General features: G+C 36.8%; 2 protein-coding genes across 3 annotated transcripts in view; both read left to right on the top strand.

Moving 5' to 3' along the window:
* Positions 1–26,608, top strand: part of LOC116176514 (origin recognition complex subunit 5-like) — a 566,782-nt gene that overhangs the window by 516,137 nt on the left and 24,037 nt on the right. Inside the window, exon 2 of the mRNA XM_031495118.1 lies at positions 24,735–24,779. The gene's annotated coding sequence lies outside the window, so the exon portion shown is untranslated. The remainder of the gene's footprint in view (positions 1–24,734; positions 24,780–26,608) is intronic.
* Positions 10,288–12,297, top strand: LOC116176522 (annexin B9-like). 2 transcript variants are annotated; one of them, XM_031495127.1, is made up of 6 exons: positions 10,288–10,548; positions 11,161–11,318; positions 11,362–11,566; positions 11,612–11,730; positions 11,780–12,151; positions 12,197–12,297. In XM_031495127.1, exons 2-6 carry the CDS (start codon positions 11,169–11,171, stop codon positions 12,245–12,247), a joined length of 897 nt encoding a protein of 298 aa, XP_031350987.1. In that variant the 5' UTR covers positions 10,288–10,548; positions 11,161–11,168; the 3' UTR covers positions 12,248–12,297. The 2 variants fall into 2 exon arrangements, with proteins under 2 accessions (XP_031350987.1, XP_031350986.1); XM_031495126.1 differs by having other exon boundaries at positions 10,288–11,318.

Genomic DNA, 26,608 nt, shown 5'->3' on the forward strand with positions numbered 1-26,608 from the left:
GGGGGGGGGGGGGCCAAGTGAACGGAATACCCCATAATGCATTTTGCTACAGGTATTTGTGCCACTTGATACATCTGGTTATGAGCTCAATTGCGCCACTTGAATTAAAGCTAGCGCCATTACGGTTAAGCCATAAAAAATTTTTAAAAAGTGGGGGGGGGCTAACTTAACGTTTTCAAAAGTTACGTTTTTTAACATGTTTTTTCTACTACATCGTACCTTTCATCGTGCGCTAAAATGCGCCGTAAACAAAAATCTTGGCGCCATTATAGTGTTTCAGAAACACTATACAGGGTGTTTTTTGGGGAGCTTTAGTTAAACGATTCTGGGAAAGTAAAATAGGTAGGTTTTTACGAACGCCGAATCGATGTAAAATATTTTCAAAATGGACGCACTTCCGGAAATAACTTTTGAAAACGCTAAGTTAGACCCTCCACTTTTTAAAAATTTTTTATGGCTTAACCGTATTGGCGCTAGTTTTAATTCAAGTGGCGCAATTAAGCTCATAACCAGATGTATCAGTGACTGGTTATCAAGCGACAAATACGTACGGGTGGGGGGGGGGGGCACTACGTTCCTTGGCCCCCCAAAATGAATTTTTTCGGATTTCTAAAAACGATAATGGCGCAAGAGTTATTATCGTGCGCCTATCAGCGCATAACGAGCGCATTCATTTCAAAATAATACGCCCACTATGAAATCTCTCGTGGGGGGGGGGGGGGGCAAGTTAACGGACCCGTGAAACGACCTCTCTAAGCGAAAGTACGCGTAGGTAGCGGGAACTAAATTCGATTTGACATATCTTGAGTAGGGAAAATCGTCTTCAGCTAAGCCAAGATATAATTAATATCTTTCGCGTAATACGGCGGCATCCAACTTAATTTAATCACTCTTGATTATTTATGTGGTTATAAACTTTGGAAAAGTGAGCTTAATAACTTATACCTACGCAACTCCCCACAGAGGGTTTGTTTCGAAACTTTGGGAGTGCTTTTTATTACGAATGTGTCTTTTTAAATGGAACAGGGAAAAAAATCTCTTTTTTAAATCGTAGACCAATGGAAAACTTGCGGCTTTGCGTCAGGCAGTTTTTTAAATCATACGTGGTTATTCGTACTGGTGGCCCTCCTCTGATGCGTACTGAGAATAAACCTCAGGGTGAGATTTTTGGACAAGCTATCAGGCGAACTTCAATCCATCTTCTGCGCCAAGCAGTGGATCGTTTTTTAGCGAATTTTTTGCCACGTTTTGTTGCGATTATGCCCCACTCACGCGTTTGTTACTTTTTATCACAACTTTTTCTTTTGTTCATTAATCTGATAATGATCCCTCGGGACTTTAAGGTAGCCGGAAGGCGCGCTTTTTCACAAAAATCCGTACGAAATTAGTTCGGGGCTGAAATTAATTAAAAATTGTTGGATTTACGTTTACGAAGGGCCTGTACTGAAAATGGTTTCCTCAAAGTTTTCCCCCGTTAAAAATTCTGTATTTTCAGTTACACGGCATTAATGCGTTTTGGATCGTGATGACGTCCGAATCGGCATTGGAACTAAATTCGGAGAGGAAATACGCGAAGTTTCCCTTTAAGGGCTTCGCGTTTTCCTCATTTCGAATGTGGGTCGGCGCGTTCCGCTTTAAAAACAGCGAGTCGATATAATTTGATTTTGGCGAACTCGTGCGCTACGTATTCATATTTTGATTCAAATAAATTTGCATTGAAGACGTCAGTGTGCGACCTACCTAAAATAAAAGTGACCTAAATCGAGTCGGAAGACCTCGGATAGAAAATTCTGTACAGGGGTTGTTAGTTTCGACCCTCACGGTTAAAACGATTACATCTTCAAACCTTTCGTTACATCATCGTTTTGCTTTCAAAAACAGCATCATAGGAAATAATTCATGGGGAGACACCCCCTTAAGACGGCGAAATTTGATGGCCGTCTGGCACACCTTCAAGGTATAGGCTACCTATTGCAAAAAATTCCAGGACTTTAGGACCATTCCCCTAGAAGTAGTTCAAATCGGCCGAAGTGGGCCCGGACGGACGGACAAAACGCAAACAAAAAAGTAAAGTAAGCCAAGTTGACCACCTGTAAATTACCGTGGAGTGTGTTATTTGTGAAAAGAGAATTCACGCTTAGTTTTGTCACTTTCACTATGAGGATTTCGTGAACCGTAAGAGATACAAGATCACTTATATGTGCAAAGTTAATCCTCTGATATCCTAATAATTGAAAGCGTATTTTATTTTCGTAGAAATTTCGTGCTAATACGGTACGTAGCGAAGTGTAAAACAAACGCGCACGAAATAAAAGTTTTGGTGACCCTCAACTACAATAGATAAATTGCGAATTAGAAACTATTACGATAAACACGAACAATAGCGGAAGTTTAAACGAGCGACATTAAATTCTGCGACCCTAATAATTCGACAAGAATGGATTTAAATTTCGTGTTGTGATTTTTCGCACGTCTAAAGCAGTCGATTGTGCGCAAATAATATTTTTTATATAAAATATACATTTGCCGTAACTTTCCACAAGCAAGATTCACTTTTATAAATTATAATATAATAATATAATATAATAGAGACTTCGAAGAAGTCACCGTGAACTTTAACATTTTTTTTGCCACATTTTTCAAACTGCACCTCCACCGGGGAAAACAAAGGGGCGACTTATCTTTCCAAAAAGGTGGACACTCGATGCATATCTGCTGGTTGCAAACTTCTGCCCCCGTCGACCTTTTGCTCTAACTCCTGTTGACAATACTGCTGCTGCTGCATATGAACGCGAATACGAGCAAACTATCTAATGGGAGTTTACAGTATAGTTGAATTCCGCAGTTCTAATTTAATAAGCGTGTACCTGAAACCATAAAACATTTTTTTGGACAGTAAAAGTTTATTTAAAAATAGAGGCTGATTAGCAAAAAAATAATGAACATGTGCGGTTTTAAAGGTTTATTCAAAACGATATGATTGTGGCGGGCTCTGTGACGTAATAAGCCCGACCAATCAGCTCCTAGAACCATTCAGATGACATAACGACTTGGCAATATTGCAGGAGAATGGCATTTATAACTTGCGTCATCTGTCACAGGCACTTGTCACTTTCGTGCTAGATGCAGTTAAACATCCCTCTCAAAACGTCAAATGTGACAAACGTCAGACCCTCGCGTAAGGTTGCCAGCTCACTTCTACGTGATTGGTTGTAGGTTTGTGACGTATTTAGTCTGAAGCGTTTCAAATTCGGACTAAAAACACAGCTTTTCAATAATTTATTTTGGGTTTATTTTACTCGCAAATAAAAATTGAGGACACACGGGTCTTTTTATTTTTAATGTACTTTGTGGATCAGAAATAAAAAATGAAGGCGAGATGACCCCATTCTCGAAGCTGGAGATAGTGATTATACACAGGAATAAAATACCAATGTTCCGCTGTGTTGATATTAATTTTGCCCAATTTATTAACTGGGTTTTGTTGCGAGCAAATGCATCAATTAATTGTCTTTAAATTCCCTGCCGCATGCCTTCCTATGCCATATTTATTTATCGCCCAAGGCGCTGTCCAATCCAGAGGCGCCACTCAAAATTTAGGAATTTGCTTTTAACCAGCCGTTACTGTTAGCGATCCGAAAAAAAAGAAATTTCTTGTTTATTACAATGAGTTTTAATATAATAATATTTATTTATCTGCGCCTGTAGGATAACTATCACTTATCTCGGTCATTTTGAGTGGGATAAAAACTTCATTACCACACTCAGTGGGATAAGAAGCCCTTGTCCAAACAATGTATGATCAAAAATCATTTTCTTGTTTCTATGGCGTCGAAAACTATGCTACTTCGATTGCAATTTTAAAAAATGCATCAAATTTCTTTTTCATTTTCAGCAATAGAAGAACAGTCGTTATTCTCGTTTTTTATTTGAAAGACGCTTTTCCGACTCGAAAATGTTCTTTTGTGCAAATTTTATCATTTTTTTTAACTGTATCTGTTATTCTCAATAGCCGAGATCGGGCATATTTATTGACCCACAATTCGAATCCAAATCCCATGTGCTCCTGCTTCGCGTTGTGGATATCTTCGTCTACCTATGCCACGTTGCGTAATAAATGTTATTAAGTAAGTGATATTACTTCCTTTAAACTAAATTTTTATAAGGGTGGAATGTTGTTTCGCAAACAAAGTTGGATTTTCCATTTACTTTCACTGGTTTCATTTAAACGCGTTATGGCTAATTCGTATTACAAGAAATGCGACGTGAGCAAACCAAGATACCCTCTCAACGTGAAACAAGAGCACATGAGTACTGGCTTCGAGTTGTGGGTGAAGCGGTTTTAATTAATTTTTTTTACCCGTTCATCGTAAACGTTTAATCTTATCGCATTCTGGGTAAACTGCGTTGCTAACAACGCGTTTTGGGTATAAATTTCGCACACTCCGATTTCGGCTATTGAGAATAACATATCCATCATTTCTCAAAATGGGGTTGAATGAAATTGTAGCAATGAAACTCTAAATCTCCCCCATATAATTTTATTCTTCACTCCCTCAACAATAAAATTATATGGGAAAGGTTTTATTTTATCACTTGTAAGTCTTGCTACGAGGCTGCAGTCCGCAGTTTTTCTCCTTTCTACGTAAAGTTAAACTCGTCGGTAACTCGTACTTTACTACACATTCGACTTTGTTTCCCAACGGCGTAATCGAAGTTTTTTAACGCGCCACTACGTTAATAAAACAAAAAAACTTGCCCACTCTTGAAAAATGCGATATTTAAAGGTTCTCCCCGTACATGATTGATAACTGTTTGAGAGTGTAGCCCTATCTGCTGAAAACTCCCTTACAATCTGGTCTTCCTAGCGTTTATCTCAGAAGCAGCTTGCGTTCTTCGCGAAATGGACACGTTGTTATCGCTCGTATTTTAGACATACTTTTGTTCACGTTCGCTATGAAGCGGTATATGTGTAAATTTTCCTATTTTGAACAAAATACGAATCCAAAACTAAATTATTGAAACGGCCAAGTGACCAGTTGCAGTTCAAGGTACATTCGTCCTTGGTGCAATTACAAAAAATTTGCTGTTGCTAGCACAGATACCGCTACAAATAGGTTGAGTATTCTATTGTAATTTTTTAGGCATCAGGAAGGCCATTCGCAATCTGACGGAATTATTATGAGATCACACCGTGTTTAGACACGCAGTCGGACACATCCACCATTTTGTGCAGACGGCCGGAAGGCATTCGCCGCCATTTTGGTTCAAGCATCAAGGCACTACTCGACCACTCTTATCAACCGTCGAAGATATTTGGCGTTTCATGACACGATCATATTTGGTCTTACTTTAGTTACGTGTTGACGTGTTCAAACTCCGGATGTAGGTCTTTCTGTGTAATAACAGACACCACGCATCCTGATAGCACACGGCATGCTACATTTTTTGTATATCAAGCATATGTATATTTTATGTTATTGTGTAGCAAATTAATGGCTCTTGTCAAAGACCTTAACAACATAAGCATTACATTTGAAAAATAAAAGTTTTCTCCAATTCCGTTTAAACCGGAAGTTATACCGGTAGTTACAATATGCGATCGGATAGATCGTAATGTCACATGTAAAATTATAACAAATTTTTCGTATTTCGCCAAATAAAAGACCTTCAATGGGAAAATTTTACTATAATTTGTTCTCCCCATGAAAATCGATACTAAAATACCTGTAGCGAATTTATGATCTAAATAGGATGCAGATCCGGAGACGGCCATTTTGATCGAAATTTTTGAAAAAGTCACATATTTCAAAAAATCCTAGCTTCAAATAGGAATTCGAAAAACTTGGTCCATATCCGAGCCTTTCTTGCAAACTTATACAGAAAAAAATGGAAATTTCTGAAGATTTATGACATTTAAAGTAAAATGAAAATGCCCAACTAGTTTTTATAAGAAATCAAAACCCGAAAATCTGTATTTTACCTTTCGTACTTCAGGTTACGTCATGTGGAGCGGTAAGCACGATCCCAAGGAGGATGCTAGAGCGCTTCGTGCAGCCGGTGGGAATGAGGACGCAATAATAAAAATAATTACTAAAAGAACCAACGATTACATTCAAAAAATTTGCGAACAGTATAAATTAATGTACCGAAAAGTAAGAATTTAAAGTTAGAAATTGTTTTAAGCGTCAGTTTAAGGATCTAATCTCGGAGCTAATCTGTACGTTAGGTGAGGATGTTAAGGAGGTCATCATCGCTCTAATGATACCACGCTATGACTACTATGCCATTCAACTGAAAAAAATTTTAACTGAGGAGGAGGTCAATCTCACTGCAATAGTTGAGATTGTGTGCCCTTTGTTTGATTACGAAAGAGCGGGTGTAGAGGATGCTTACAGAAGAAGTAAGTGATTTCCCCTCATCTTTTATTTTATGTTGCTCCTTCTAGTCTACGCAAACGTTTTGGCATGTCAATCTGGAGATGATAAGGAGGATACCCTTGGAATTGATATGAAACGTGCAAATGTTCCTTGGTGGGCAAGGGAGCTATTCAAATCAATTTTTAACGTAACAGCAATGCTAATGTGTAACGTAAGGTTTTACCCGTTTGCTTTAGGTGAAAAGANTTTAGGTTGACAGTTTTTCGAGTCAAATTGCTAAAAGGAAACAGATTTAAATTCCCACAACCCAAATTTACTCGTTTAAAATACAACCCTCGAGTGTAATTCGGCAGGACAATTTAACGAACAAGAAATTCACCAAATTAATCAATTATTGACAGACGTCAAACTAGTCATATGGGAAAGGGTAATGCGATAATTGGTTCGAAAATGAATAAGTGAAAAAACCACTAGGTGCATTTGTCGCTGGAAAAGTTGCAGGTAACTTTTGCCGCTGTCAAAGTGACAATTTCACTGCGGCTTATGCGATTTTTTATACATGAGTTGAATTGTCACTATTATAATTGCACAAGAGGTTTATATTTTACCGAGTAAATTTGGGTTGTTTAGGTAATGAAAATCTGTTGCCTAGCAATTAGACGAGAAAAACTGTCAACTAATAAAAATGCGACACCGGAGGTGGAGCATTTTTAGGTTGACAGTTTTTCGAGTTCAATTGCTAAAAGGAAACAGATTTGAATTGCAACAACCCAAATTTACTCAGTTTAAATACAAACCTCGAGTGTAATTCGGCAGGACAATTTAACGAACAAGAAATTCACCAAATTAATCAATTATTGACAGACGTCAAACTAGTCATATGGGAAAGGATAATGCGATAATTGGATAAAAATGAATAAGTGAAAAAACCACTAGTGCATTTGTCGCTGGAAAAGTTGCAGGTAACTTTTGCCGCTGTCAAAGTGACAATTGCACTGCGGCTTATGCGATTTTTTATATATGAGTTGAATTTTCGTAGAAATTTCGTGCTAATACGGTACGTAGCGAAGTGTAAAACAAACGCGCACGAAATAAAAGTTTTGGTGACCCTCAACTACAATAGATAAATTGCGAATTAGAAACTATTACGATAAACACGAACAATAGCGGAAGTTTAAACGAGCGACATTAAATTCTGCGACCCTAATAATTCGACAAGAATGGATTTAAATTTCGTGTTGTGATTTTTCGCACGTCTAAAGCAGTCGATTGTGCGCAAATAATATTTTTTATATAAAATATACATTTGCCGTAACTTTCCACAAGCAAGATTCACTTTTATAAATTATAATATAATAATATAATATAATAGAGACTTCGAAGAAGTCACCGTGAACTTTAACATTTTTTTTGCCACATTTTTCAAACTGCACCTCCACCGGGGAAAACAAAGGGGCGACTTATCTTTCCAAAAAGGTGGACACTCGATGCATATCTGCTGGTTGCAAACTTCTGCCCCCGTCGACCTTTTGCTCTAACTCCTGTTGACAATACTGCTGCTGCTGCATATGAACGCGAATACGAGCAAACTATCTAATGGGGGTTTACAGTATAGTTGAATTCCGCAGTTCTAATTTAATAAGCGTGTACCTGAAACCATAAAACATTTTTTTGGACAGTAAAAGTTTATTTAAAAATAGAGGCTGATTAGCAAAAAAATAATGAACATGTGCGGTTTTAAAGGTTTATTCAAAACGATATGATTGTGGCGGGCTCTGTGACGTAATAAGCCCGACCAATCAGCTCCTAGAACCATTCAGATGACATAACGACTTGGCAATATTGCAGGAGAATGGCATTTATAACTTGCGTCATCTGTCACAGGCACTTGTCACTTTCGTGCTAGATGCAGTTAAACATCCCTCTCAAAACGTCAAATGTGACAAACGTCAGACCCTCGCGTAAGGTTGCCAGCTCACTTCTACGTGATTGGTTGTAGGTTTGTGACGTATTTAGTCTGAAGCGTTTCAAATTCGGACTAAAAACACAGCTTTTCAATAATTTATTTTGGGTTTATTTTACTCGCAAATAAAAATTGAGGACACACGGGTCTTTTTATTTTTAATGTACTTTGTGGATCAGAAATAAAAAATGAAGGCGAGATGACCCCATTCTCGAAGCTGGAGATAGTGATTATACACAGGAATAAAATACCAATGTTCCGCTGTGTTGATATTAATTTTGCCCAATTTATTAACTGGGTTTTGTTGCGAGCAAATGCATCAATTAATTGTCTTTAAATTCCCTGCCGCATGCCTTCCTATGCCATATTTATTTATCGCCCAAGGCGCTGTCCAATCCAGAGGCGCCACTCAAAATTTAGGAATTTGCTTTTAACCAGCCGTTACTGTTAGCGATCCGAAAAAAAAGAAATTTCTTGTTTATTACAATGAGTTTTAATATAATAATATTTATTTATCTGCGCCTGTAGGATAACTATCACTTATCTCGGTCATTTTGAGTGGGATAAAAACTTCATTACCACACTCAGTGGGATAAGAAGCCCTTGTCCAAACAATGTATGATCAAAAATCATTTTCTTGTTTCTATGGCGTCGAAAACTATGCTACTTCGATTGCAATTTTAAAAAATGCATCAAATTTCTTTTTCATTTTCAGCAATAGAAGAACAGTCGTTATTCTCGTTTTTTATTTGAAAGACGCTTTTCCGACTCGAAAATGTTCTTTTGTGCAAATTTTATCATTTTTTTTAACTGTATCTGTTATTCTCAATAGCCGAGATCGGGCATATTTATTGACCCACAATTCGAATCCAAATCCCATGTGCTCCTGCTTCGCGTTGTGGATATCTTCGTCTACCTATGCCACGTTGCGTAATAAATGTTATTAAGTAAGTGATATTACTTCCTTTAAACTAAATTTTTATAAGGGTGGAATGTTGTTTCGCAAACAAAGTTGGATTTTCCATTTACTTTCACTGGTTTCATTTAAACGCGTTATGGCTAATTCGTATTACAAGAAATGCGACGTGAGCAAACCAAGATACCCTCTCAACGTGAAACAAGAGCACATGAGTACTGGCTTCGAGTTGTGGGTGAAGCGGTTTTAATTAATTTTTTTTACCCGTTCATCGTAAACGTTTAATCTTATCGCATTCTGGGTAAACTGCGTTGCTAACAACGCGTTTTGGGTATAAATTTCGCACACTCCGATTTCGGCTATTGAGAATAACATATCCATCATTTCTCAAAATGGGGTTGAATGAAATTGTAGCAATGAAACTCTAAATCTCCCCCATATAATTTTATTCTTCACTCCCTCAACAATAAAATTATATGGGAAAGGTTTTATTTTATCACTTGTAAGTCTTGCTACGAGGCTGCAGTCCGCAGTTTTTCTCCTTTCTACGTAAAGTTAAACTCGTCGGTAACTCGTACTTTACTACACATTCGACTTTGTTTCCCAACGGCGTAATCGAAGTTTTTTAACGCGCCACTACGTTAATAAAACAAAAAAACTTGCCCACTCTTGAAAAATGCGATATTTAAAGGTTCTCCCCGTACATGATTGATAACTGTTTGAGAGTGTAGCCCTATCTGCTGAAAACTCCCTTACAATCTGGTCTTCCTAGCGTTTATCTCAGAAGCAGCTTGCGTTCTTCGCGAAATGGACACGTTGTTATCGCTCGTATTTTAGACATACTTTTGTTCACGTTCGCTATGAAGCGGTATATGTGTAAATTTTCCTATTTTGAACAAAATACGAATCCAAAACTAAATTATTGAAACGGCCAAGTGACCAGTTGCAGTTCAAGGTACATTCGTCCTTGGTGCAATTACAAAAAATTTGCTGTTGCTAGCACAGATACCGCTACAAATAGGTTGAGTATTCTATTGTAATTTTTTAGGCATCAGGAAGGCCATTCGCAATCTGACGGAATTATTATGAGATCACACCGTGTTTAGACACGCAGTCGGACACATCCACCATTTTGTGCAGACGGCCGGAAGGCATTCGCCGCCATTTTGGTTCAAGCATCAAGGCACTACTCGACCACTCTTATCAACCGTCGAAGATATTTGGCGTTTCATGACACGATCATATTTGGTCTTACTTTAGTTACGTGTTGACGTGTTCAAACTCCGGATGTAGGTCTTTCTGTGTAATAACAGACACCACGCATCCTGATAGCACACGGCATGCTACATTTTTTGTATATCAAGCATATGTATATTTTATGTTATTGTGTAGCAAATTAATGGCTCTTGTCAAAGACCTTAACAACATAAGCATTACATTTGAAAAATAAAAGTTTTCTCCAATTCCGTTTAAACCGGAAGTTATACCGGTAGTTACAATATGCGATCGGATAGATCGTAATGTCACATGTAAAATTATAACAAATTTTTCGTATTTCGCCAAATAAAAGACCTTCAATGGGAAAATTTTACTATAATTTGTTCTCCCCATGAAAATCGATACTAAAATACCTGTAGCGAATTTATGATCTAAATAGGATGCAGATCCGGAGACGGCCATTTTGATCGAAATTTTTGAAAAAGTCACATATTTCAAAAAATCCTAGCTTCAAATAGGAATTCGAAAAACTTGGTCCATATCCGAGCCTTTCTTGCAAACTTATACAGAAAAAAATGGAAATTTCTGAAGATTTATGACATTTAAAGTAAAATGAAAATGCCCAACTAGTTTTTATAAGAAATCAAAACCCGAAAATCTGTATTTTACCTTTCGTACTTCAGGTTACGTCATGTGGAGCGGTAAGCACGATCCCAAGGAGGATGCTAGAGCGCTTCGTGCAGCCGGTGGGAATGAGGACGCAATAATAAAAATAATTACTAAAAGAACCAACGATTACATTCAAAAAATTTGCGAACAGTATAAATTAATGTACCGAAAAGTAAGAATTTAAAGTTAGAAATTGTTTTAAGCGTCAGTTTAAGGATCTAATCTCGGAGCTAATCTGTACGTTAGGTGAGGATGTTAAGGAGGTCATCATCGCTCTAATGATACCACGCTATGACTACTATGCCATTCAACTGAAAAAAATTTTAACTGAGGAGGAGGTCAATCTCACTGCAATAGTTGAGATTGTGTGCCCTTTGTTTGATTACGAAAGAGCGGGTGTAGAGGATGCTTACAGAAGAAGTAAGTGATTTCCCCTCATCTTTTATTTTATGTTGCTCCTTCTAGTCTACGCAAACGTTTTGGCATGTCAATCTGGAGATGATAAGGAGGATACCCTTGGAATTGATATGAAACGTGCAAATGTTCCTTGGTGGGCAAGGGAGCTATTCAAATCAATTTTTAACGTAACAGCAATGCTAATGTGTAACGTAAGGTTTTACCCGTTTGCTTTAGGTGAAAAGATATGCATATTTGCGCGATGGATCAAAACCAGCTCGCTATCGGGCGCAACAGTTAAATTGCAGTATAGAATATGGCGACGGTATACGCACTTTGATTTACATTCTTTTCCAACATCACAAACCTGAACGGGATAGGATTTTGGGGGCATACAGAGAAGAATATGGAAACCTTGAGGATGATATTCGCGAGAATTTTTTTGATATCCAACAAGAAGTATTGCTGGCAATACTGAGATGTGTAAAAGCCCCAAGCCTTTTTTTGGAAAATTGTTTGCTGGACAAACCCGAGGACCACACAACATTAATTCGAATTGTTGTAACACGATCTGAAAGGAACTATAGAACGTTTTCGGATTTCATAAAAGTAAGTATTTTACCTTCGCATAGATTAACAACCGTATTGTTACAGTACCGGACCTCGGGAAGCCTCCAGAAATGGTTACTGGCTATTGTTCAATAAGTGGATACCTCGGTGGATACGTACCTATTAAAAATTTATAATATCTGAAATATTAAATTTATTTTTTACCTACATATAATTTCCTTCAATTAAACGATTTAGTTGTTACTAAGATTCCTTGCCTATACTTTCTTAAGAGAGGCACCAAACGTCCTTAAACTTCACTAAAACTATACAAATTACATTTTACAAAAAATTAAGGTTAAGAAAAGGTTACAATGCGACAGAATCTTAACAACATGGAGAGATGTCAAAGTGGACTGACAGTTCGATAAGGTTAGGGTCAAAAGTAAGGCGTAACAGTAAATTATAATAGATAAAATGCGCCACAAAGTCCCGTTATATTTTCCTTATAGTTTTTATCAAGTTTCTCCAAGTGCTGTTCTGGGCGGTATCATTTCAGTTCCAATTACGACTGAAGGCATTTTTTCAAATGCAAATGAACCTTCCTCTTTTTGTAACAAAATGCCCTGTTCTGAATATATTTTTCCTTTAGTTCTTACCAATTTTTTCACAGTGCTGTTAATTACGACTGCAGAATGAACCCAACCCCTTTTGTAACCCAAGAGTAAACTGTCAGTAATTTTTTGAATATTTCCCCTTTAATTTTATCAAGTTTCTCTCACAACTGTGAGTAGGATCATTTTGGTTTTAATTTCGACCGAACCTGAAGGCACTTTTTTGACTGCAGCATGAACCCCGTCCTTTTTGTAACCCAAAAATAAACAGTTAGTACTGTTTTGAATATTTTCCTTTTAATTCCTATCAATTTTCTCTCCGGACTATTCTGGGTCGTGTCATTTTGGTTTCAAGTACGGCTGGAAGGCACTTTTTGGACTGCAGAAGAACCTGCCTATTGTAACGGAAACTGTCAGTTCTTTTTTGAATATTTTCCTTTTAGTTCTTGTATGATGTAATTTTGGTTTTAATTACGACTTCTTCAACTGCAGAATCAGCCTATTTTTTGTAGTCCTTTTTTGATTGTTTCCTTTAGTTCTTATTAATTTTGTCCTAGCGCTGTTTTAAGTGGTTTGATCTTAATTGTGACCGGAGGCACGTTTTTGACTGCAGAATGAATCTAATCTTTTTTGTAACCCGTGGTCTCGTTGACGGCTGATCGATATGCCATAAGGAATAGGTGGAGGTACTGGTCCCAATTTTTCTGATGTTCTGCCACGACTTTTGAAAGATATTTACCCATCGTTCGATTCATTCTCTCCACCATTCCATCTGACTGAGGATGCAAAGGTGTTGTTCTGGTTTTATTGGCTCCTACCAATCGACAAACATCTTGGAACAAAGCCGATTCAAAGTTCCTTCCTTGGTCTGAATGGATTTCTATAGGAATACCAAAACGTGTAAAGAACTCCTTTACCAACACTTCTGCAACTGTTGCTGCCTCTTGGTTTGGAATAGCGTAAGCTTCAGTCCACTTTGTGAAATAATCCATAGCCACTAGGATATATTTATTTCCGCCATCTGTCTCGGGAAACGGTCCTGCGATATCGATAGCAACTCGTTCCATCGGACTACCAACGTTATACTGCCTCATGGGTGCCTTCTTCTTGGAAACTGGTCCGTTTCCAGTAGCACATAACTCACATTTTTGACACCATCGCCGGACATCTTCTTTACGGTTGACCCAATAGAATCGCTCACGTACCCTTTGCAACGTTTTCGTAATACCAAAGTGTCCTCCGGAAGCGCCGTCATGCAATTTTCGCAATACTTCCGACACTTTGCTTCTAGGTACTACTAATTGCAGCGTCGATTCGGTGCCATCTTCACTTTCAAGGGTCCTATACAACAGGTTGTCTTTCAGAGTCAGGCTATTCCATTGGCCCCAATAACTCTTTACTTCAGGACTTGTGGCACTAATGTCTTGCCAGTCTGGTCTTTGTCCGTGGCGCATCCAATTCAGAACAGTTTTTATACTTGGGTCGTTTTCTTGGGCCGTTTTGATTTCGCTTGGCTTCCATTCCTCACTCTCTACAGTTGTTCGTCGCAGATGGCCAATCTTGTCTTCTATTTTAGAACAATGTGTGCAGTTGTCTTTGCACGGTCTTCTTGACAAAGCGTCTGCATTATTGTGAACTTTTCCAGACGACGTAATGTTTACAGTGCAGACCGGGGCTTTGTTTCTGCAGGTCGGGGATAGCCCCTTCCTGTCGACCTTTCTTAGTTTTCCGACTGCTGTAATGGTTTTTGGCAGTTGCGGCGAACGTGTCCAATCTCGCCGTGGTTCACGTTTCTTTGCCAGTGACTGTATTGCTTTATTGATCTTTTCTTCCACTTCTTTACTGACCTTTTCTTCAAAACTTTCAGAGCCACCTTCCTCTTCGATGGTTCTTACCCGGCTCTCACTGCGAGGTTCCACCATACGTACTCGCGCACTTCCATGACTAGCTTTCTTGGCGGCTTCGAATTCTAACGCATGGGCCAAAGCTTTCTCAATTTTGTCGTGCCTAGCCAATCTCAAAGCCTGCTGGGCATCTCCATCACGAACGGCATCGATAAATGTTTGTACAGCCAGTTGATCAAGAAAGCTCTGCGGTGCCGTAGGGTATGCCAATCGAATCAGTCTAGCGATGTCCGCTTCAAGTTCCTGCAAACTTTCTCCAGGTTTCTGCATTCGGTTCTTGACTTGGGACATAGTAAACTTGCTGAAGGTGTTTATCGCCATATCGCATTTCGAGTCGCGCTACTATTTGTTGGAAGTTCTGTTGATCCTCGGGATAGTCCGCAACACATCCAGAGCATCTCCTCTCAGAGCAAGAATCAGGGCTGTAGTTTTGTCTTGAAGAGTCCATTTATTTGCCGCAGCCGCTGCTTCAAACTGTCGAACGTACGTGGTCCCAGGAATCTTACCATCAAAAGTAGGTGGCTTTACTCGGGCTTGCTGAACGTCGCCTTCTACTCTTGTATTTGTTTCTGGGACACTACTAGTACGCTCTTTCGTAGTCAGTCGCAAGAATTGCTTGCGCAGCTCTTCATACTTGTGCTCAATCTCAACGAATGTTGCTTTAAATGTTTTGGAAACTTCCGTAATTCTATCTTCAACTTTTTCTTCAATTGATGTAGAGACTTCTTCGATAATCTTTCTAGAATTTTCTTCCATTTTCTCGAACTTCTCTTCAAAATTTCTAGAATTTTCTTCTTCTCGAACTTCTCTTGAATATTTCTAGAATTTTCTTCATTAATCTTTCTAGAATTTTCTTCCAACTTCTCGAACTTCTCTTGAATATTTCTAGAATTTTCTTCCAACTTCTCGAACTTCTCTTGAATATTTCTAGAATTTTCTTCATTAATCTTTCTAGAATTTTCTTCCATTTTCTCGAACTTCTCTTCAAAATTTCTAGAATTTTTTTCTTCTCAACTTCTCTTGAATATTTCTAGAATTTTCTTCATTAATCTTTCTAGAATTTTCTTCCATTTTCTCGAACTTCTCTTCAAAATTTCTAGAATTTTCTTCCAACTTCTCTTGAATATTTCTAGAATTTTCTTCATTAATCTTTCTAGAATTTTCTTCCATTTTCTCGAACTTCTCTTCAAAATTTCTAGAATTTTCTTCCAACTTCTCTTGAATATTTCTAGAATTTTCTTCATTAATCTTTCTAGAATTTTCTTCCAACTTCTCGAACTTCTCTTGGGTGCTTTTCATTTCTTGTTGCAACACCTGTTGGCCATTTTGGATTTGCTGGAGCAAATTGAGCATCGTTTCTTCCATTTTAGCGGCAGCAGATCTTGTTACAGGCATACACAAGCACAAGCACTTAATTTAAACTTACTTTTAATTAATTTAATTAATTCCACTTCTGACACCAATGTAACGTGATTTATAAATTCGGGTTCGATTTATATCAATATTTATTAAACAAAACTAAAACACTATCAAATCCGTACAAGTCCCGAACATTCTCGAATACGCGTAGAAAATTCCAGAGCGCCAAAGGCGACGTCATGTCTGGAGCATTTCCGTTACAATATTTTACTCTTAGTTCTTATCAATTTTCTCCATGGGCTGTTCTGAGTTTTGGTTTAATTTGGCGGGAAGGCACTTTTTCGACTGCAGAATGAAAAATTAAACTGTCGGCCTTTTTTTAAGTATCTTCCCTTTAGTTCTTATCAGGATTCTCCCAGGGCTGTTTTCAGTGGTTGTTTTACGATTGGAGCCGCTTTTTCGACTGCAAACTGAACCCTTAATATAAAATAAACTACCGATCTTTCTTCGAATATTGTGCCTCACTTCTTATCAATTTTCTCTCAGAGTTGCTCTGAGTGCGGCCATTTTGCTTCAAACTTAAAGGTACATTTTAGGCTGTAGAAGGAGTTTATTCCATTTTTTAATGTGATAAATGCACTATTCAGAGAGTAGTAATCCTTTTTTAAACGTTGTACCTTCAGATCTTGGCAATTTTCTCCTAAGGCTGCAATTAGTGCTGCCATTCTGGTTCAAAATCATAGCGGAGGTTCCTTCTTTACTGCGGAATGAACCATTTCTTTTTTGTATGACAAAAATAATTGTCAATTTTCTACCAGAGCAGCTTTGAGTACTGCCATTTTGGTTCAAAGACGAATCGAAGGTACGTTTTCGACTCGCTCCTTCTTGAAAATTAAAAAATAAAGTACACTGGTTTATTATACCATTCACCTTCTCCTAGACTCAAGCGTCCTAGATGATAGTGTTAGGACCCTAGGTTTTACGTTGTGCTTGTGTTTTCTCGTAGATAGATTTGTATGCAATTTTATGTTTCCCGGTCATCGAACCCCAGGAGTTGATGAGTGAGGCCGTAAGTGGCGGAGTATACCTACTTTTTTTCGTTGACTGAGATCATTATCGGTCTACTACGAGCAAACGCATGTGGCAGTACTCGGCACCGATTGACCACGAACAGGTGGACTGAAATGGCGCTAACACGGTTTCAGCTGCACCCTCATCCACCCAGGAAGATCTACAAAGCCAGCCCTGCACTGCGTCGTAGGGCGGATTGCGAGATCGCTAGACTATAAACAGTTCACGCTGGGAGTATTATATATATAGACGGAGCTTTTGACAGATAGAAATGGATTTACGCCACCGTGGTGTAACGAAAGTCGTATGAGACTGAATTCCAACTAGAATGGTACACTTTTGACTACATAGACAGCCCCTTAATGAATAATGAACAGCCAAGGGGGTACGCGAATCCTTTTTCGAATTGTCCACCTTCATATCTTGTCTATTTTTCCCATAAACGACGTTGAGTGCCGAAGGAGCATTAACCCTTTTTCGAATTTTGTACCAGGGCTGGTTTAAGTGCTGAGAATTTCCAGTGTAGGGGGCCCAATTCTTTTTGTAAAGGAAAAATAAACTACCAAGGAGGTATCAATTCTTTTTCTACTATTATCCTTTCAATTTTTTTTAATGGCGCACGGAAGTTACTTCTAAGAGCTGCAGAAAATATATCTTCAACGATTACCTACCTGTACAATATCTCCGAATTCTCCCCCGTTGGCAGTAAATGTTAAATGGCAGACGTACGGAATTTTTGGTTCACGGGGTCGATGCAATTCGAGCTTGTACGTTTCGCCCACCTCTCCGTAGTACGTTCGATTGCATGCTGAAACAGAAATGCGAAGTTAAAAACTTTTTAGAGACATTTATTGAAAACGGGTATCTCGAAACGTTTCTGACATAAATCGGTTCATGTTTTCATCGAAAACGATTGTGACAATTTTTCCGATACAAAACGAAAAACGTTGCTCAATATTTTATTAAAAATGAGGGAGATTGACAGATTGTGATTGGTTTCCAAGTCAAAACGGAGCGACCGAATTTAATATTAGGCGGTTAAAGTGCAGACACTGCGAATTTAGAGGGAACGCTATCCAAACATTGAGGGATGAAGGTGTCGCCCGTGAAGGCTACGAATCGAGTCTTTACGTACAAATTGTGATCGTAGATGTGTGACATTTTATTGAACACGTAAATTGTGCATTTTATGTCCGTGCTCAAGTATCTTTGCCTTTATCGATCACGGGGCGGAATTATGTAGTACTTTTTAACAGCTCAGTGGGTTTTCATAGAAGGACTTTTAAGCGAACAAGAGGTAAATAATGCTTCCCTGCTATGCCCAAGAAGATGTCTGGTTCGATCTGGGTTAAGATTAGGCTATTACTTATATCTTTTTCGTCAACTAGCTTATTTTGCTCTTGTTCAATTTGAATTTTAAGGTGTTGGCATGGTTATGAGGATTGTTCATTTAGAACAGATTTAAAGCGACTGCCAAAATTAAGGAAATATAATCGCCATGAATAATAAAGAGGTATAATTTGTTTAGGGGGTGCCATTTGAAATTTTTAAAAAAATATGAGATGGTCAATAAAAAATTTAATTTTTTTGATAAAGTACCTAAAAAAAATTATGTGACTGTGTAAGAGGTCTTAACATGTGCCTCAGTCCAAAACTTAGCCCCCTGCTCGATTTAGTTTCTCAAAAAAATTCGAAAAACTGTCACATTTGGACGAAAAAAGGTTATAACAGCGAAATCGTTAAAGTTAGGGGTATATGTATATGCATAAAAAATAAGTATTTGTCAAGTACGTTTCAAATTAGTAATAAAATATGAGGTGTTCCATTAAAAAAACAAGTTTGACACGCCTCTGGAATATGACGACGATAAATTGTTATTTGTTTGTTATTTGCGACATTTTCAATGATCTACATGCGAAATTAGATCACTCACTAGCAGGCGGGGGACACTTTGTAACCCGAAGGCTTAATCTTTATTATATTTTATACTCAAATGAGTATAACTTTTGTTTGAAAAGTGATTTTAAAAAACTGTTCGACAATTTTGTTCCTTAACTCATCAAGTATGCACACAACAAATTTCGTTGTCCGGCTAAAGAATTGCAGTGGAACTTTTTTTTTAATTTTCAAAAACTAATTTCATATTCGTGATTTTCATGTTCAAAAAACCCCCAGATACCAAATTTTGTCGAAATCAGAATTTTTTCGTACCCCCAAGTAGGGTAGTGGTAGGAATTTTGAAGAAAAATTTTGAAAATCGGATAGAGCATACCCGAAAACCTATTCAAAGACCCATCTTTGTAACTCTTATGGTTGTAGAGAAAAAAATTAAAGAAGAAATCCAAATTTTACCACTTCTTTGGGGGTCAACCGACTTGTTAACACACCGCTAGATACTTTTCACTACAAAATAGAATTTAACATCTTAAAACAACTAGCCGGAAACTAGAACATCCCCAACAACTTTATTGAAAAAATCATTAGAAAAATTCAAAACAAACATACAAACAAATACATTTACTCACACTATACCACCCCTACTAGATTTATTTCCACACCACCATTGCCAAACTACTCATCACAAAGAAAACACCCAGACACTACTTAAAACAATCAGGAATTTATCAAATTAATTTGCAATAATTACCCTAAAACATATACAGGCTTTCACGTGAACCGTTACCAAAAAGTATTCAGAGTCCCATTAATAACCCTTCTACGGGGTGTTTTAAAATTACTGGTAAAGTTTAATAACTTCGAACCTTAAAAACTTGATTTTTTCAAATGAAACCTGCTTTATTTTTTTGCACTTTCAAATGTGGAAAAAATTCTGCATAGATGTAAGATCAATAAAATATCGGCTGTTCTATTTAAAATAAGAAAGTTATATCCACGACCATGATCATATTTTCCGAGGGGTAAACCGCGATGGGAAATCAGTGTACACGTTTGAGGAAATCTATGGGAAATCATAGGAATTCCGGAGGAACTCCTAGGAAAGCTAAGAATTCCAAGGAATTCCATGTGTATTCAGGAGGAATTCCAAGGAAATCACAGGAACTCCGAGGAAATCAAGGGAACTCTAAAGAAATCAAAGGAACTCGTGCTGCATTTTATTATTTAATTTGGTCTTAACTAATTTTTTTATTTGTTTATGGTATTTTTCTCATTTAATAATGAGTTTTTCTCATTGCAAATAGGTCTATTAAAATATAAAATAGTGTTTCGTCTAAGGTCGTGTCTTTATCCGTCCGTCCGTCCGTCCGCTAACTTTGCGACGTTACTAGTTCTTTATCTTAAGAGCTATTGTTCTACTTTTTTCGCTATTTGGTTCGTTATGGTGTCGAGTCTTGTACCAAGGAAGGAATTTTTTCTGTACCGCTTACAAAAAAAGTTATTGTAAAAAAAACAAAAAACCGTTTTTTACATGTTCCATAATTTTACACTTTTGCCGTTTATTAACGATCCTAGAGATCGTTTATAATTTTGCATTGCTATCTGTCGCCTGCCGGTTGGTCTCTCCGTCTGTTCCTTTGTCTGTCTGTCCATCTATCTGTCCGTGTGAACGATAACTTTGTTTAGAAATGTTCGATCGCTTTTACATCTCCGTTAGTTATGAACTGAATTGCATGAAATTCAATATGGGCATAGCTTTAGCCATATAATACGCAATGCCAAAAGTTGAATCAAATCGATTCAAAATTCTCAGTGCCCTTTTCGCATCTCGACCATAAACCGAATTGCAAACTTTTTTACTTATAAAAGTACTTGAATGAAATTTGATACATAGGCACTTGGAATAAAGGAAAATCAAACGCCAATTTCAAAATTTGGTTTTGCACATGCGCAGTGCCAACTTTTTTATTTATGGAAGAATTTAAACGAAATTTGATACATAAGCACTTCGAATAAAGGAAAATCAAACGCCAAGTTCAAAATTTGGTTTTGCGCATGCGCAGTGCCAACTTTTTTATTTATGGAAGAATTTAAACGAAATTTGATACATAGGCACTTGGGATAAAGGAAAATCAAACGCCAGTTTCAAAATTTGGCTTTGCGCATGCGCAGTGCCAACTTTTTTATTTATGGAAGAATTTAAATGAAATGTGATACATAGGCACTTGGAATAAAGGAAAATCTAGCGCCAGTTTCAAAATTTTATTTTGCGCATGCGCAGTGCCAACTTTTTTATCTATGGAACTATTTAAGTGAAATTTGATACTTAGGCGCTTGGAACAAAGGAAAATCTAACATTAGTTTTAAAATTTAGGTTTGCGCATGCGCAGTTCCAACTTTCTTATTTAGAAAAGCATTGAAATGAAATTCTTCTCATAAACTGAAATTGAAGTAGCACGTCAACAATGGATTGCCCATGTGCAACGCTATCTTTCATATTTGTGGCCGGATTTTTACGATTTTAACAGAAGTTGCATCTTACAAATGGGAAATGAATGCAAGTGGAAATGCGCTTTATGTAAATCGTTTACGATTACTTTTTAACTTGACACTTGACACTTTTATATTTTTTTTATGGTTTTACCTCGGGTTTTACGTACCAGGAAATTGTTAAATCAACGGAATAACAATGAAATAATTAAAAAACTTTAAAAAATCAGAGGAACTCACAGGAACTCCAAAAGAAAATCGAGGGAACTCTAAGGAAATCAGAGGTATTTCGTGGAAGTTGGAGGAACTCGGAGGAAATCAGGGAAACTCCGAAGAAATCAAATGAACTCTGAGGAACTCGAAGGAACTCAGAGGAAATCTAATATTTATAGGAAATCAGTGTACAAAATTTGGGTTGCGGTTTACCCCTCGATATTTTCTTTCGATAGATCATGAAAAACTATGTTGGTATGCAAATTTTCAGATTTAAATTAGTAATGGAAGTCTAAATACTTTTAGGTAATGGTTGGCGTGAAACAGCCTGTATAGTGTATAGGCGTCACCTGTAGAAACTAGATCTAGATTCAAAAAACACAAAAATAACAACCCAAAATAGGCACACACATAAATAACAAACATCATTCAAAATTCAAAACTTTTACACATTGATAATAACTACCTACAAAAAATAAAAAATACTAGAACACCTCGAAATAAAAAAATTAAAAATAAATAGCCCAGATAATCTTATAAGCGAAATCACAACGTTCCCTGAACCACACATATACAGTGTGATTGATTTTGCGGGTCTCAGCGTATATTACTTTTATTATTATGGAGGTACGGAAAAAGTGTAAATTATTCTAATATTCATTATATCTCATTTAATATCTATAGAAAGCCCACTGCCACCGACATCGTTATTCCAGCTCACTCATACCACGCTTCAATATAAAAACCTCAGCATTTAACTATTTATTTAATAGACTATTGAACACACCCCTCTCCCCCGAAGATTACACTTTAGAATTTAATACCATATCACAGATATAACAACTATAATCAAAAATTCATTAACAACTCACTTGCCGTAAATTTGAAATAAGATTTGAAATAAGATTCAATGAGCATAAAAGAAATAATCCCAATTCAGCTATCGGTACTCACACACGTGAAACAAAACATACTATCTCACTTGAAAACTGTAAATTAATACACAAATCAGACAATCTTAGCAAATTAATCATCCTGGAACACTTCGAAATTCAGAAAGCACTATTAGACCCTAATATAACACTAATAAATGATATAACAGACTTTAACAACGACCACATATACAAATCCTTACCCCCTTTTAAACAAAAAACGACACGCCACTGATTTCACATACATACTGATACGCCTCTGATCTCTTTTTCTTTAAAACATAACCTCATTTTATCATCCACACGCTATTTATTTCATATTTTTAATATAAGTCGACATAACACACATAGTGAACAATTTTGTATATTTATTTTTAGATCTCGTCCACAATAACTACTAAAATTTGTATTTCATTCACAACTACCATCAAAATATAAATGTAACTCATGGTCCTTCATACAGATGTACATACTCTCTTTCATTCAATAATTTAAATGACGGTAAGCTTTATTATACCTACAATTTCTATGTAAAAACTAGTCAGTTATTTTTCAGCAAGGTCTGATGATGAAAATAAAAATTCGAAATCGATAACCTGTAAGAAAACATAAAATCTAAATTATTTATCTCTAGGTACTTACCTGCTTATATAAAATATTCTACTTTCAAATTCTGGTAATCGTACATATTTAAAAAAAACAAGTGATATAAAAACAAAAGAGCATCAGAAAACAAATTGTTTTTTTTTTAAATACAACGGCTACTTTTTCTGCAATACACGGAAAGAGCTTGAAATTCTCTTTACAATGATATTAAATAGGTTATAACTATGTACGTTAGAAATTAAAGCTATAGCATTGTATTTATAAACGAATAGTAATGTTTATAAAACCAATCGCAGTAACTGTGGAAAAACAAAAGAGGGTCATGTCTGTCACAAAACTAGTTTGGTGGACAATATAACTTATAAAATCGACAATGTAACAAAATAATAATGTAATGTAATGATAATGCAAAGGAAGCAAGTGCTAATGTATTTAAAGTTATTTCTGTGACTGCTTTCATTTGTTTTCTTCGCTTCCGGTTGCAAATTTTATGCGTTTGTTTAAATTTCCACAGCTACTACGATTGGTCGCACCAAACGATTCTTTAAAGCCGGCACTTGCTTCTATTTTACCAAAATGGATTATTTTTATGAATCAGAGTGCCAAGGGCCTATGATAGAGTTACCTTTCTTTTCTTGTTATATTTCGGGAGTTATTGCATTTGGTAGTTAACTAAAAAAAATTCCACAGTGCAAATCGACGTACTGATTTGCAAGAATCATCGTAAAAATTTTCGGTAAAGGTTGTTTTAGTGTTCCACCACCTGTAAAGAAATTGAGAATGCTCTGGGAGTCATCCAGTTTGAAAGACAAAGTCGTTTTTTAATGTGTTTATTGACTATGAAACCTATGGTGATCGGGTTTGTCGTATGGTTTTGGTATCAAAAGAAGTGACCAAATACGGATTTTCAAAAAGATTGGATGACTTAATATAACAGATTCTTAATTTTCGGGATTACATTTTTTATATTTTTCCATAAAAACAATAATATTTGAAAATGAACGTTCAATACTAACGGTATAGAAAATTCGATTCTAAACAAATTCATTTCTCTTCATTTTTTCTCTCAGAGCAATAGTTAACGAAGTAATTGATTTTCCCATTTTTTCTTCATTTTTTGTTTATAACAATATGTTCCGGGAGTTTCCGGCCAGGGCGACTATGATTTTCGGATACAGAGCGGATTTTTTTACATAGAATGTATTTGGTTTCGTTGAGTGAAGTGACAACATCCAATTAAAATTAAAATTTTCCCCAAAGTATGGCCGGAGAAGTGCTACTTGTAATGAATCTAGCCGAAATCACTAAATAGTTAACGTTAGCGGGTTGCATAATTATACGCAAAGCTTGCATTAATGGAGTCATGTCATTTTGTTGGTCAAGTAAGAAGAATTATTATTTATTATTTAGTACAACAAAGTTCATATGCTTCAATTTTTTTGCGTGAGATCTCCAACTCAAATTAAATGCATCTCTAAAACTTTTTAAACAACACCACAAACATACCGATAAAGGAAGAGGTCCTTGTACTAATTTAAAATGTTTCCCTTTGTTTCAGTCAATTTACGTCCTCCTCAACTTCATTATTCCGCAGCAAACAAAGGTAAGTTCCGTTTCACCCCATGTTTCGCGAAATCCAGTGCCCGCGAGGAAACTCTTTATTATGTATTGAAGTATTTCGTTTTCGTTGCCGACCGCCGCCATCGCGAAAACTACATCAAAGATTCACCTTTTTTTCCCCTTGCCCCGCGGTCGAATGGATTTTACAAAACCCTCTTTAATTATTACTGGGCGCGCGCGTTGAAAAGGGCGCTAGCGAAAAAACTTCTTCGATTTAGATCGTTTCGGGCTTGAATTATCTTTCTTCCTCGCGCCATTCGTGTCGTCGAGGTGAATTTCAATTTGGAAACGTGACATAATTTACAATATACGTGTGTTTTTCGGAGTTTTCTGTTTGCGGAAACATATCGTAGATCACCAAAAAAAATTGGTATAGGTATACACTCAAAAAGTTTTGATGAAATTTATTTACATGCGAAGGAGGAGCGTACCGAGTTTTTGACAAGGGTTGGTAAGTAGGTTTCGGGTTTTATCCTTTACGTTTTAATCATGCGAGCGTGTAGGTACGTAAAAGGAAAATTGAATTATGACAGCCATTTCCAATCTTGTTAACGCAACAGTCTTACAGTGGAGGGTGCAAAACGGCGTCTGTTTCGTTTAATAAACTTTCATTTGCTCCCCCCGTGTACTAATTAAGGCCATACACGATCTTGTATATTCCCATCACAACGTTTTCTTTCATATAAAATAAACGCTGCTTTCTTAATAATCTTCTATGCTATCGTAAGGGTCGGTAGAATATACTAACAATTTAAAAAGAGTTACATGAACAATATCAAAAGACTGGATTAGCATCTTTGACTTGTTTCCTTTAAATCAGAATATGGTGCAAAAACAAAATAAGTAAAATACGCAAAATATGCATATGAATGGGATTGGAGGGTATTTGCCCCAGCGAACACGCTTCCCAACACAACATAGCAATTGCGAATTTCTGTCTGCAAAATGCTGTGTAAGCTAATTAGTGTCAAGATAAGCACGCGTTATTGCTGAAGTAAGCAGTATTTTGTTAAGGAAAAAGAAACGCAAATGAGGAAAGGAAATTGTTTTAAATAGCAGAGGAAGGCGTTCTTCATTGCTTTTTATTCGATGGGGGTTGTTTGTGTATGGCGTTTTGCCGTATTTGGGCGTACTTATTGCCGGTATCAAGACTCAGCCAGTATCTGTAGTTAAAGTGTGTGTATAAAAAAGGGAGTTACGTTACACATAGAAAGTAAATTTTATAAATCGAACTAGCAGTCCTGGCGAACTTCGTATCGCCTTTGGGATTTTCCCGATCCCATACTACGTTCCCGGTAAATCCCGTTCCCTTTCTCATTGTGAATTTCGGGAAGTGCAAAAAACCTTCGCGAGCGTACGTCCAATCAATCCCCCAAAGTTTCATCGCATCCTATAGAAACATTCGCTTCTATTTATTAGTAATGCCGCCTCTTGACTTATATTGTGATTTAAAATGACGAAAAAGAGAAAAAATGTGTTTTTAAGTCTTTCCGTACAATTTTTTGACAATTATGTTTTATACAAACCTTGTCCTGATAATAACAAATACAACAATAAAATAATTATCAAATTTAGTGCAGTCGTTCTGAAGTTATCCGCGTACATACATTTCGGAGATTCATTTGTATTTATGTACATTAAAGAGGTGGAGTTTACGAAGAAGTAATTGTTTTTCCACCACCAAAGAGCCAACGTTACAAGAATAATCAAGTTGAATTAAAGAAGTGAAATTTAGAAACAATATCACCTGGTCGTTTTGCGCTAGTGCGTCTTCTCTTGAGTTAGGCAGTTAGGGCCGGATATTTTGGATTA

Source organism: Photinus pyralis, unplaced genomic scaffold (genome assembly GCF_008802855.1).
Source record: "Photinus pyralis isolate 1611_PpyrPB1 unplaced genomic scaffold, Ppyr1.3 Ppyr1.4_LG7, whole genome shotgun sequence".
NCBI lineage: Eukaryota > Metazoa > Arthropoda > Insecta > Coleoptera > Lampyridae > Photinus > Photinus pyralis.